General features: G+C 42.0%; 1 protein-coding gene across 2 annotated transcripts in view; it reads left to right on the plus strand.

Annotated features, from left to right (window-relative positions):
- The window catches only part of ttc7b (tetratricopeptide repeat domain 7B), a 39,628-nt gene that overhangs the window by 1,561 nt on the left and 24,869 nt on the right, over positions 1 to 13,198 (plus strand). Inside the window, exons 2-6 of one of the 2 annotated variants that reach the window (XM_061843861.1) lie at positions 1,828 to 1,982; positions 3,166 to 3,241; positions 3,363 to 3,455; positions 4,596 to 4,759; positions 9,342 to 9,463. In XM_061843861.1, coding sequence (XP_061699845.1) covers positions 1,828 to 1,982; positions 3,166 to 3,241; positions 3,363 to 3,455; positions 4,596 to 4,759; positions 9,342 to 9,463 — 610 coding nt within the window. Of the gene's footprint in view, positions 1 to 1,827; positions 1,983 to 3,165; positions 3,242 to 3,362; positions 3,456 to 4,595; positions 4,760 to 5,579; positions 5,653 to 9,341; positions 9,464 to 13,198 lie in introns of those variants that run through there. The other variant, XM_061843862.1, reaches the window with a different exon arrangement.

Here is a 13,198-nt window from a genome sequence, read left to right on the forward strand (position 1 = left end):
GTCACATGACCTACTTGCGCGAATGTGACATATTCTGTGCGTAAACGATATCATGGCCGATATGTGGTGTAATCACATGCAGTACCACCACCATTCTTCTTCTTCTTCTTCTTTTCCTTTCGGCTTGTCCCGTTAGGGGTCGCCACAGCGTGTCATCTTTTGCCATCTTAGCCTATCTCCTGCATCTTCCTCTCTAACCCCAACTGCCCTCATGTCTTCCCTCACCACATCCATAAACCTTCTCTTTGGTCTTCCTCTCGCTCTTTTGCCTGGGAGCGCCATCCTCAGCATCCTTCTACCAATATACTCACTCTCTCGCCTCTGAACATGTCCAAACCATCGAAGTCTGCTCTCTCGAATCTTGTCTCCAAAACATCCAGCTTTGGCCGTCCCTCGAATGAGCTCATTTCTAATCCTATCCAACCTGCTCACTCCGAGCGAGAACCTCAACATCTTCATTTCTGCCACCTCCAGTTCAGCTTCCTGTTGTTTCTTCAGTGCCACCGTCTCTAATCCGTACATCATGGCCGGCCTCACCACTGTTTTGTAAACTTTGCTCTTCATCCTAGCAGACACTCTTCTGTCACATAACACACCAGACACCTTTCGCCAGCTGTTCCAACCTGCTTGGACCCGTTTCTTCACTACCTGACCACACTCTCCATTGCTCTGTATTGTTGACCCCAAGTATTTGAAGTCGTCCACCCTTGCTATCTCTTCTCCCTGTAGCCTCACTCTTCCCCCTCTACTTTTCTCATTCACGCACATATATTCTGTTTTACTTCGGCTAATCTTCATTCCTCTCCTTTCCAGTGCATGTCTCCATCTTTCCAATTGTTCCTCTGCATGCTCCCTGCTTTCACTGCATATGACAATATCATCTGCGAACATCATGGTCCAAGGGGATTCCAGTCTAACCTCATCTGTCAGCCTATCCATTACCACTGCAAATAGGAAGGGGCTCAGAGCTGATCCCTGATGCAGTCCCACCTCCACCTTAAATTCCTCTGTCACACCTAAGGCACACCTCACCATTGTTCTGCTACCATCATACATGTCCTGTACTATTTTAACATACTTCTCTGCCACACCAGACTTACGCATGCAGTACCACAGTTCCTCTCTTGGTACTCTGTCATAGGCTTTCTCTAGATCCACAAAGACACAATGTAGCTCCTTCTGACCTTCTCTGTACTTTTCCACGAGCATCCTCAAGGCAAATAATGCATCTGTGGTACTCTTTCTAGGCATGAAACCATACTGTTGCTCGCAGATACTTACTTCTGTCCTGAGTCTAGCCTCCACTACTCTTTCCCATAACTTCATTGTGTGGCTCATCAACTTTATTCCTCTATAGTTCCCACAGCTCTGAACATCCCCTTTGTTCTTAAAAATGGGAGTACCACCACCATTCGACACGTGAAAATGCCCTACTGTATCGTGAAATTTTGCCATAATTCGGATAGAAATAATCTGAGAAAGGCTCAGTGGCATATTGTGCCCAGTAAGAAAAAGAAACATTTAAGGACCCAGTGGGTAGCGAAGTGTGGTCGCCCTGACCCATACGACCTAGGTACAGGTGTATTTGCGTATTTAGAACCAACACTTTTAGAGTCCAATAAGTGACTTACCTGAAAGTTGATACTTTAGTCATAACAATGTTCTTAAACTGTTTCCATGACTTAATTCTATCAGCTTTTATTTCGGTTTGACTCTATCAGACCAATAAACAACCGTAACTTGCTGTATTTCAGTCCATTCGATTAAAGGAGGTGTCACCACCCCTCCTCATTGATTGATTTTTAACCAACTCTTTTATGTCTTCAGATGACCTCGGAGAGCTGTTGTTGGGGGAATGCAAGTTTCAGACGTACCTGAAGGAGAATCCAATTAAACAGGGAGCGAGTCCGAGGGGTCCACGACCAAAACTGGTAGAGGTCAGGAAGCACCTCACGGCTGCTCTGGACAGAGGAAACCTCAAGGTGACCATTAATACCGAGATGGCACACAAATGGACAGACGACAGACCATTGTAGACTTATATACACCAGTCACTCACATGTAAAAACTGTACGGGTGTGGCTAGTCATGCTCGCAGATAAAGTTCCGGGTTTGATTAGGGATGGAATCTCAAGACCTTAAAATAATTTACTGGATTCATATAACATAACTGTAAATTAAGAATAAAATAAACAAATAACTAAAACTAAAATAGAAAACTCAGAAATGATCATTTCCAATTTCAACTGATATTAGTAGAACAGGATATAAAACGGTATTTAACATTTTTCATCAGTAAAAATTCTTGATCTGACAAACTTTATCTGAAAAAAAATTAAATGCACTGGCCTGTCAAGGAATAAACATGAACGGTCTATACCCGCAACGTAATGAAGATGCTGAAAGTTTAGTTCAACATAATCGGTGTTAGTGGCAACAAGCTCGCGATATATTGTAACAAACATTCCTGTCGGCAGTCGTGACGTGTTGTTGGAGGGGGGGGGGGGTATCACGGGACTGCCGTAAATAGGTCGGCCTGCTAGAATGCGCCTTTATTTGCATGCGTTCGACGTACTGGCCACACCTGAATCAAGCAACGAGGTGGACGATAGTCTTAACATCTTTTTTTTTTCAGGGGGGGGGCACGCTGTCACACTGCCTCACGATCGACGCAATGAGCACCCCTGGTGTAACTGAATTTCCTTTGACATGGCTCATTGTGTTGATGACTTTTGACGTAAATGCGTTCGCAGTACGTGAAGCAGCTCTGAACATTCACTTTCAACCTAACTTCAGTACATGCTAAATACGATTAACTTGCATTTCCAGTTTCCGGGTGAATACTGGTTGTTATGGAGCAGGATTGTTTAGTTAACGTTTATGAAATAAACATGTAAATTAATGTCAAGACTACACAAAATAAGCGACGTCTTTCAATATCTATTTTTTCTAGTCGTAACCAATTTTACACGATTGATTTTTCGTGCTCGGCTGTGCAGATTTGCAAGCACGGAGGTGTGCGAGCGCGTTCGTGCTCGTCAAATGTGAGTGACTGTATACACTGTACACCTTGATAGCTGTAGCTCTTTCTTGATGTGTTAAGATTTTATAAAGATTCAATCCACTAATCTTTGAACGTTCAAATGTATATCTTCTGCCTTCCAGGCTGATTATCTCCAGGAAGCAAGTCTTCTCATGGCCAAACTTAGTTATGTCGAGGCAGAATACAAAGACGCCTTAGGTAACAAACTGCTATCCTTTAGACTAAATGCACACATTATAGAATATATTTTACATAATTGATTTTGTATTATTAAAATGCCCTGAGTTATATTTGTGAAGTAATAGTTAATTCTTTACAGGTCACTATAACAGGGTCAATATGGATGACATGCAGCTGGCGGGAGCTCCAGTATACAGGCTTTCTATGATAGCAGAAGCTTATGCCACGAAAGGTACACACAAATACTGTTCATAAACACAAGCATTCTTTGACTTGCTGTGGCCTGAAGTGGCTTTGGAAAGCAATAAAATTTACACCAACTGGCAATAAAAAGCTGTTGAATGACAAGAAGAATAACAATCCTCTATAATGGCAAGTATCGTATGTCAAAAACACAAGGAATTTGACATCAGTAGTCGGCGTAACTCTAGTACTACAGCCAAAAAGATACTATAACAAGATATACTTTAAGGATGTATGCACAAACCTACAAAGTACTGACACTCATTGAAAAATGAAAAGTGTGTACAGTGGTCCTTCATTTATCGGGGGTTACAAACAAGACCTGGTTTTAACTACCTTTAACACACTTATGTATATAGATTTTACATCTTGCACGTCTCATAAGGAATAATTCTTATAAACAGAAATGTCTCTTGTTCTTTGTTCTCTTTGCTATTTTGTGTTCTCTTTGCTATTTTGTTCCTTGTTCTTTGTTATGAATGTTGTACCAGGCCAGCACCGACTGCTGGTGAAAGATTCCTCGTGTGTTTTTACAGATTTGCCCATTAAAGCTGATTCTGATTCTTATGGCTGGTTGGTTTAAGCTAAACTTTAAAGTACTGCTACTTTTAATGACACGGTGCCAGTACGTCACCCCTAGTTTGTATGCACATACAGTGCAAATAGTTAACAGTAGAAACGCAATAAAGTGTGCTTTCGATAAGACAATAGTCTGCCTGAGCTTTACATGTGCATGCATTCAAAAAAGGCAATATTTATACTTGAATGGGCCATTCAATTGTTTTGATAACTCTACAATTTATTTTAGAATGGCAAATGTCGTTTCCTCAAGCTAAACACCTAATCATTAGTGCATCTACAAAAGTATGCATTCATTTATAGGGATAGTGTTCGTTCAACCCCGCCCAGGTTGTTGATTTAACACTAGTAAGGCTGAGGGGACAAAACCAGTACCCCCAATTGAAATGATTGGGTTCATGTGCAACTTTGTGATTTTGATTGATTGAGTCTGAGATGGAGTTTGGAGGAATGTCAATGGATTTCTGTTGCTGAATGGCCAAGTTTCAAAGATACTAGTTCAGTTTTATATATTTTCACTCTCTGACACTGCCCCATCTCTTTTCCTCAGGTTTGTGTCTAGAAAAGGTCCCAGCTGCCTCTCCACTCCTGTCTAATAAGAACACCGGTTCTCCTTCCTCCAGTCGTAACAAAACTGAACGAGAGCAAGAAATAATCAGCTGCTATGAAAAGTCTGGAGACATTGCTCTACTGTACCTTCAGGAGGCTGAGAAGGTGTGTGTTTTCAGTCTTCATTTTCAAAGGTTAATAGATTTTGCCAGTGTGCTCATGCGCTTTTCAGGCAATTTGCTAAAACAGCCATTCCTATTGGAGAACATAAGGATTCTCAAATCCCAAAAACATGAATTAATTAAAGACCCTAAATTGCTCGTAGGTGTGATTGTGAGTGCGACTGTTGTCTCTCTCCACGTGCCCTGCGATTCAAGGTATACCCCACCTCCTGCCTGATGATAGCTGGGATAGGCTCCAGTACTCCTGTGACCCTTGTGAGGGTAAACGGCTCTAAAAATGGATGAATGGATGGGGTTTTATATATATATATATATATATATATATATATATATATATTTTTTTTTTTTTTTTTTTTTTTTTTTTTTTCCTATGTATTATATGTTATGTGAGGGGGCGGCACGGTGGATCAGCTGGTAAAGCATTGGCCAAACTGTTCTGAGGTCCCGTTTTCAATCCCAGACCCATCCACCAGTTTGCATGTTCTACCCGTGCCTGCGTGGGTTGTCTCCGGCCACTCCGGTTTCCTCCCACATTCCAAAAACATGCAACATGAATTGGAAACTCTAAATTTCCCCTAGGTATGATTGTGAGTGCGGCTGTTTGTCTCCATGTGTGTGCCACTCCTGAACCTTGATATGTGTCAGGTTCATCACCTAACTGTTGGATTAATATGCAAATTAGAGACCAGAAAAGATCTTTAATTTTCTCATGAGGAGAACGGGTTGGCTGACCAGCTGCACCTCCGAACCACTTTCTGAGTCAGCCTCACCATTGTGCCTCCTTTTATTGCTTCCTCAGGTCAAAAGGTTGCATGGTTTCAAGTTCACTCAGTACAAATGGTGAAACGGATTGGCTACACTAACATAGACACCAAGGTAAATCTTTCTTCAAGGCTGCAACAGTGTCCTGATAAACCCACTAGAGATTAGCAGGGTGTTCTTTTAAGACATGTTTATGGTGTTCGGGAGTATCTGCTTGAGGGTAGAAGGAGGACATCGCCTCCCAGTGTTCAAGAGTATATGCTTCAGTTCAGAAGGGAGACATCGCTTCCCAGTGTTCGGGAGTTTCACATTGAGGTCAGCAGTGGGGCATGGCCTTCCAGGCGTCGCTGGGTCACGTAGGTCGCTCGAAAAGAGAATGATTCTGGGCAAGAATAATAGAAACAAATGCATGATAAAACAATAATTCTAACAATATGCTTCTTACGCAGCCACTCCTTGGTTATCCTGGCTGTGTACTTGGGGTCATTGTCATGTTGGAAGACCCAGCCATGACCCATCTTCAATACTCTAACTGAAGGAAAGATGTTGATCCCCAAAATCTCACAATACATGCCCCACTCATCTTCACCCTAATACAGTACAGCACCCCCAAACACTGATGCTTCCACCTCTGTGTTTCACACTAGGGATTGTGTTTTTGGGATGGTATTCTTCATTCTTTCTCCTCCAAACACTGCGATTTGAATTAAGACAAAAAAAGTTTTATTTTGGTCTCACTTGATCACATAACTTTCTCCTATGAGTCCTCTGGATCATCCAAATTGTCATGGGCAAACGTAAGACGGGCCTGGGTGTGTGCTGATTTAAGCAGAGGAATCTTCCATGCGATCCACAGTTTTAAACCAGAACTTCTTAGTGTACTATCCACAGTAACTTTGGAAACAATGGTCCCAACTCTCTTAAGGTCATTGACCAGCTTCTTCCGTGTAGTTTTGGCGAGATTCTTCACCGTTCTTAGGATCCTTGATTTGCCACGAGGGGAGATCTTGCTTGAAGCCCCAGTCCACAGGAGATTGAAAGTCATGTTTAGCTTCTTCCATTTTCTAATAATAGCTCCAATTGTTGATCTTTTTTCACCAAGCAGCTTGGCAATTGACCCTATAGCCCTTTCCAGCCTTGTGGAGGTCTACAATTTGTTTCTGGTGTCTTTGGACAGCTCTTTGGTCTTATCCATGTTATTAGTTGGAATCTGACTGATTGTGTGTGCCCTGCGATTGGGTGGCAACCAGTTCAGGATTTACCCTGCCTCCTGCCTGATGACAGCGGGGATATGTTTCAGCACTCCTGCGACCCTCGCGTGGAGAAGCGACTCAGAAAATGGATGGATTACACACGCACAGTTGAACCCAGAAATTGACATACACTGCAAAAAACACTACATTTTTGTCTCACTGTCTGAAGTCAAATCAGAGTAAAGCTCTCCTGTTTCAAGTCAGTCAGGAACACCCAAATTTTTATTATTTTTTTAAATGACACAATAATGAGGGAGGGAATTTCTCCCCCACATTTTCATATACAAAGAGAAAAAGGAAAAAAAAGGGAGATACATTCATTACCAGTGGGATAATAATACCTTTATAAATGACGGACTAGGAGGGTTTCGCTCATCTCCAATTATCTGATCTAGTAGGTCATCCTCAACCAAGTTCATACCCCTAAGTGACCAAAGAAATTAACCTTAAAGGAAAAACAATAACAATAATCATAGTAGTAAAAAAAAATAATGAGAAAAATTATACCACCTCAAAGCACCTTACAACAAACGTTCCAAAAACTATGTACAATTATTTACATATTCGCTTCAAATGAATGTTTTTTAGGTTTCAAATTTTCTTGGTATTGGAACCCTTGGGTGATACAAGACAAGATGCAATACTTATGAGTTAAAAAAAAAGAAAGAAAATTGCACTGCACAACATGCTAAGAAAGAGGAAAGATAATAATAATGACAACAAAAGCAATAAGTGGTGGGAACCAATTAACAGAATTAAGATAACATCAATCCAGTGCAGTGGTGAGTGTGGAAAGGAAGTGAAGAAATGGGTCCAAGCAGGTTGGAACATCTGGCGGAAGGGTTCTGGTGTGTTATGTGACAGAAGAAGGGCGACGTTTATAAGACAGTGGTGAGGCCATCCATGATTTACGAATTAGAGAAGATGGCACTGAAGAGACAACAGGAAACAGAACAGAAGGTGGCAGAAATGAAGATGTTGAGGTTCTCTCTAGGAGTGGGCAGGTTAGATAGGATTAGAAATGAGCTCCATAGAGGGACAGCCAAAGTTAGATGTTTCGGAGACAAGGTTTGAGAGAGCAGACTTCGATCCTTTGGACACTTCCAGAGGAGAGAGAAGTGAGTATATTGGTAGAAGGGTGCTGATGATGGAGCTGCCAGGGAAAATAACGAGAGGAAGACCAAAGACTGGAGGGCTATTGGTGTTAAAGAGGAGGATACAGGAGATAGCCTAACATGGAAAAAGATGACGTGCTGTAGTTTCCCCTAATGGCACAAATAAAAGAAGAAGTTATTATGAAATTGCTTGTCTAATGTAAAACTTGGCGGTACGGTGGCTCAGCTGGAAAGCGTTGGCCTCACCGGTTCAATCCCGGCCCCGCCTGTGTGGAGTTTGCATGTTCTCGTCGTGCCCAAAAACATGCATCATTAATTGGACACTCTAAATTGCCTCTAGCAGTGGTGAAAGTTCCGGATTTTTAAATTTTCATGAAAATTGCTCTGGAAAATTGAGGAAAAATTTCCTAAAATTAATCCGGATATTAGTTGACAACATTGAACGAACATGCATTTGAGTTCGTTGTTTTGGTTTCATGACCGTAGCCATGTTGAGGCACTAACACTAGTAACAATAACGCCCCTCCCCTCGCATTCTCTCAAGAGGTCGCTTATTCTGTGGTCTTGACATTAATTTACGTGTTTATTTCATAAGCGTTGTTAACTAAACAAGCCTGCTCCAAGACAACCTGTATTCACCCAGAAACAGGAAATGCAAGTTAACCATACTGAGCATGTACGATAGCGCACGTTCAGAACTGCTTCACGTAATGCGAGTGCATTTATGTCGAAAGTCATCATCATGAGGCATGTCAAAGGAAATTCAGTTACACCAGGGGTGCTCATTGCTTCGATCGCGAGCCAGTGTGACGGCGTAAAAAAATTAAAAAAACTTCTGCCTTGGGGAACTTCTGCCCAATTTTTTTTTTTTGGGTCAGTACTTAGAAATTTTACTTTCATTTTTTGTCAAAATTTTGTTAACAGATATCGCCAGAATGCACCACAGCCATCCATTTCTTCAAAAATTTCCCGGGAGGGCATGCCCCCGGACCACCCTAGTGCTCTCATTTGTATTTTCAGGAATTTTTTGGAGAGTCCACTTTGATCTCTACCCTAGCTCGGTGTGATTGGGAGTGTGGCTGTTTATCTCGATGTGCCCTGTAATTGGCTGACAACCAGTTCAGCGTGTACCCCCGGCCTCCTGACTGTTGACAGCTGGGATAGGCTCCAGCACTCCCCACGACCCTTGTGAGAATAAGCGGCAAAGAAAATGGATGGATGGATGATGGATGGATGGATGGATGGATGGATGGATGGATGGATGGAATACTTGCTTTTCAAGATTGTCTTTTTTATCTTGAAAATAGGACCAATTTTCCAGAAAGTCTTCTTCACTTTCTAAGTAATCCTTTGTTTTTTATGCATTGTAATTTTACCCCTCTTATAACCTGTACTGTTGAAGAGGTGATTGCCCACAGTTCTTTTTATTTTTCAGGCATTGTCAGCTGGAATTCAGAATCGTAGCCCAAAGCCTGGTCCAGCTTCCCAGGACCAGGAACTGGGATACTTCCTTGAGACAGGGCTGCAGAGAGCTCATGTTATCCATTTTAAGAATGGGTAAGACAACATCCTCTATCATATCACCTTATCAGCTAAAGAATAATTACATATCCCAACAACAATCTGTCCTTTTATTTTTAAATCTATTTAAGCACGAAATAATCTTCGCATGGTGGGTTTCAGTGAAATGTAGCTTTTTTGTGTGTGTGTGTGTGTGTGTGTGTGTGTGTGTGTGTGTGTGTGTGTGTGTGTGTGTGTGTGTGTGTGTGTGTGTGTGTGTGTGTGTGTGTGTGTGTGTTTTAGGGGTGGGGAGAGGAATAACTCATTTGGGGAATGTTATGTGTCACCACCTATTGAAAATTTGGTCAGTAAACGGCATCATATTAGAATAAATCTGTAAAAATCATTATTTGCCATGTTTCTCACAACTCCTCCTCCTTCATTTTGTCTGCTCTCTATCAACTGATAAGTTTCAGTTGGAAATATCCACCAATCACCTATACAGTGAAGAAAATAAGTATTTGAACACCCTGCTATAATGCAAGTTCTCCCACTTGGAAATCATGGAGGTGTCTGAAATTTTCATCGTAGGTACATGTCCACTGTGAAAGAGATAATCTAAATATTAAAATCCGTGAATCACAATGTGTGATTTTTTTTTTTTAAACTATTTATTTGTGCGATACAGCTGCAAATAAGTATTAGAACACCTGAGAAAACTAATGTTAATATTTGGTACAGTAGCCTTTGTTTGCAATTACAGAGGTCCAACGTTTCTGTAGTTGTTCACAAGGTTTGCACACACTGCAGGAGAGATTTTGGCCCACTCCTCCACACAGATCCTCTCTAGATCAGACAGGTTTCTGGGCTGTCACTGAGAAACATAGAGTTTCAGCTCCCTCCAAAGATTTTCTATTGGATTTAGGTCTGGAGACTGGCTAGGCCACGCCAGAACCTTGATATGCTTCCGACGAGCCACTCCTTGGTTTCCTGGCTGTGTGCTTCGGGTCATTGTCATGTTGAAAGACCCAGCCACGACCCATCTTCACTGGTCTGACTGAGGAAAAGAGGTTGTTCCCCAAAGTCTCACAATACATGGCCTTTTATAGGCGGATTAACAGGTCTTTGAGGGTCAGAATTCTATCTGATAGACACGTGTTCAAATACTTATTTGCAGCTGTATCACACAAGTAAATCACAAAAAAAATCATACATTGTGATTTCTGGATTTTTCTTTTTAGATTATCTCTCACAGTGGACATGCACCTATGATGAAAATTTCAGAACCCTCCATGTTTTCTAAGTGGGAGAACTTGCAGTATAGCAGGGTGTTCAAACGCTTATTTTCTTCACTGTACGAGCCAAAATTCCAAGATGTCAAAGCAAGGCAAATTTATTTATACAACAGATTTCATACACAAGGTAACTCAGTGTGCTTTACGTGATTAAAAGCAATTGGTCAAAACTACTGTGACATTTCAAATGACGTCATTTAAAATGTCACCTCTCTGGCAGAGAAAGCGCCCGAGCTGGTGTGCAAGTTGAGAAATTACGACTAGTTATAGTCGGGCTCACCTCCACATACAGGTTGGGTCCAGTAGCAGTCCACTTGAAAGGAATGGGACTATTAGACTCGAGTAGCCCACAGGGAGAGGCGCCGAGTAGGTCTGGGCATTCTTGTCCTCCTCCGACTCACTCACTGTACATCCAACCATTGGGTGGAGGCACAGTTCCTGACCGTTTTTTTTTTTTTTGGATGTGCACCAAGCAGCAGTACAGAATACCCACCTTTTTTGTACTCCTTGGAGAAGGTGCTGGAGAGCACTCCGTCTGGGGACTCCCTCATTGTACTGTGGGACGCTCACGTAGGCAATGACGCTCAGACCTGGAAAGGCACGATAGGCAGACTGCGGTGGTGGTCCCCCTGTTTAATAAGGGGTACCAGAGTAGGTGTTCCAACTATAGAGGGCGCACCCCCCAGCCTCCCTGGTCAGGTGTTCTTAGGGGTTTTGGAGAGGAACAGAAAGAGCAGTATGGTTTTTGTTGTGGCTGTGAAACAATGGACCATCAGTAAACCCTCAATAGGGTAGGTACTTGAAGGTACATAGGAATTTGCTCAACCTGTCTACATGTTTTGTGCAATTGGAGTAGTCATTCGACCTTGTCCCTTAAAAATTCCTGTAGGTGGGGCTCCAGGAATATAGGGCACTGGACTCCCTGGTATGAGGTTTTGGGGCCCTGTACGACCGATGTCAAGAGTTTCGTCCCCATTACCAGCAAAAAGTTGAATGAATTTCCAATGTGAGCTGGAATCCTTCGAGGGAGCCCCCGGTTCTCTTCATTACCTTTATGGATAGAATTTCTAGGCACAGCCGAGATGTGAAGGGGTCAGGTTTTTTGACACGAGGATTACGTTCCTGCTTTTTGCAGATGATGTGGTTTTGATGGCTTCATCAAGCCATGACCTTCAACTTTCACTGGAGTGGTTCACAGAAGTTTGAGAAGTGGCTGGGTTCAAAATCCTCTAAATTAGGGGCCGTCGTCCTCAGTCAGAAAAGGGTGGCGGTAGGAGGTAGGAGATCCTGGCCGACGTGGAGAAGTTCAAGTATCTCAGGATTTTGTCCACGAGTGAAGGAAGAATTGAGTGTGAGATCGAAAGGCGGATCATGCAATGTCTGCAGTGATGCACCACCAAAACGTCAATACAATAAAGTTAATCAGAAAAATGTATTTACAGTACTCAAATTCTCTCCTCTGTATTTGATTTATGAAGGGCACATCCATCCATTTGCTAAGCTGCTTATCTTTACAATGGTCACATAAACTATGGTGTCAGATATATTGTAACCCCTAAAAGGTCAATAGTGAAATTAAAAAGACGTCTTCTGTGTACATCTTGCATTCTGATGAAGACTATCATCATTTAATATAATTGTGAACCTCTGCTATTTGTGGGGAATAGTCCTGTTCTAAAATAGCAAAAATCTGCAACTGATGCCCACACAAAAAAGTTTGTAGTTGCCTATAAATGCCACGAGATGGTGGCAAAGCACTTTTCTAATTGACAAACGTATGGCCTGACTATATAATGGATGGATCCGTGAGAATGATTGACAGCTTCCATTTGACCAATCAGTGAACCCCAAAGTGTAATTTAGATGAATGCAAACGGTGGATTAAGGCTTGTGGACAATCTCATAACCAGCTGAACATATCGAAGATAAATCAGCACAAAGCTGTCTGTTCCAAGCTAAGTTACTCAATTAGTCGATGTAACAGCTATAAATATATAAATAAACAATGATGAACTCCACCCATGCTGTCCACATCCGGGATCTTGTACCCACAAAGAGAGCGTGTGCTTACTTTAAGCCTCTAAATTGTGAGTGTATAGTCCTGCATATATCCGATTCGGAAATATGGTGCTTCAATGAGGCTGGGGAACGTGCAATGGAGACGAGCGCTATTCAGAGGGATTTCTGGGAGGATATCTGGCGTGCTGTCCCACTCAGAAGCGTAATTTAGATAAATGCAAACGGTGGATTAAAGCTATGGCTGACCTCACAGACTGCTGACCGTATCAAAGATAAATCAGCACAAACCTGTCTGTTCCAAGGTAAGTCACTCAATTATTCGGAGTAACAGCTATAAAGTACAATGATGATGAACATCTCCTGGAATGTGACAAGGGGCTTGCACTACAAATGGACAAAAACCAGCCCATTATTTTCACTATTATTCATTATTTATTTGATTATTTTACCTGTAGTTCGTATGTCTGACAAAGAATCG

This window comes from Syngnathoides biaculeatus, chromosome 15 (genome assembly GCF_019802595.1).
Source record: "Syngnathoides biaculeatus isolate LvHL_M chromosome 15, ASM1980259v1, whole genome shotgun sequence".
In the NCBI taxonomy this organism is placed as follows: domain Eukaryota; kingdom Metazoa; phylum Chordata; class Actinopteri; order Syngnathiformes; family Syngnathidae; genus Syngnathoides; species Syngnathoides biaculeatus.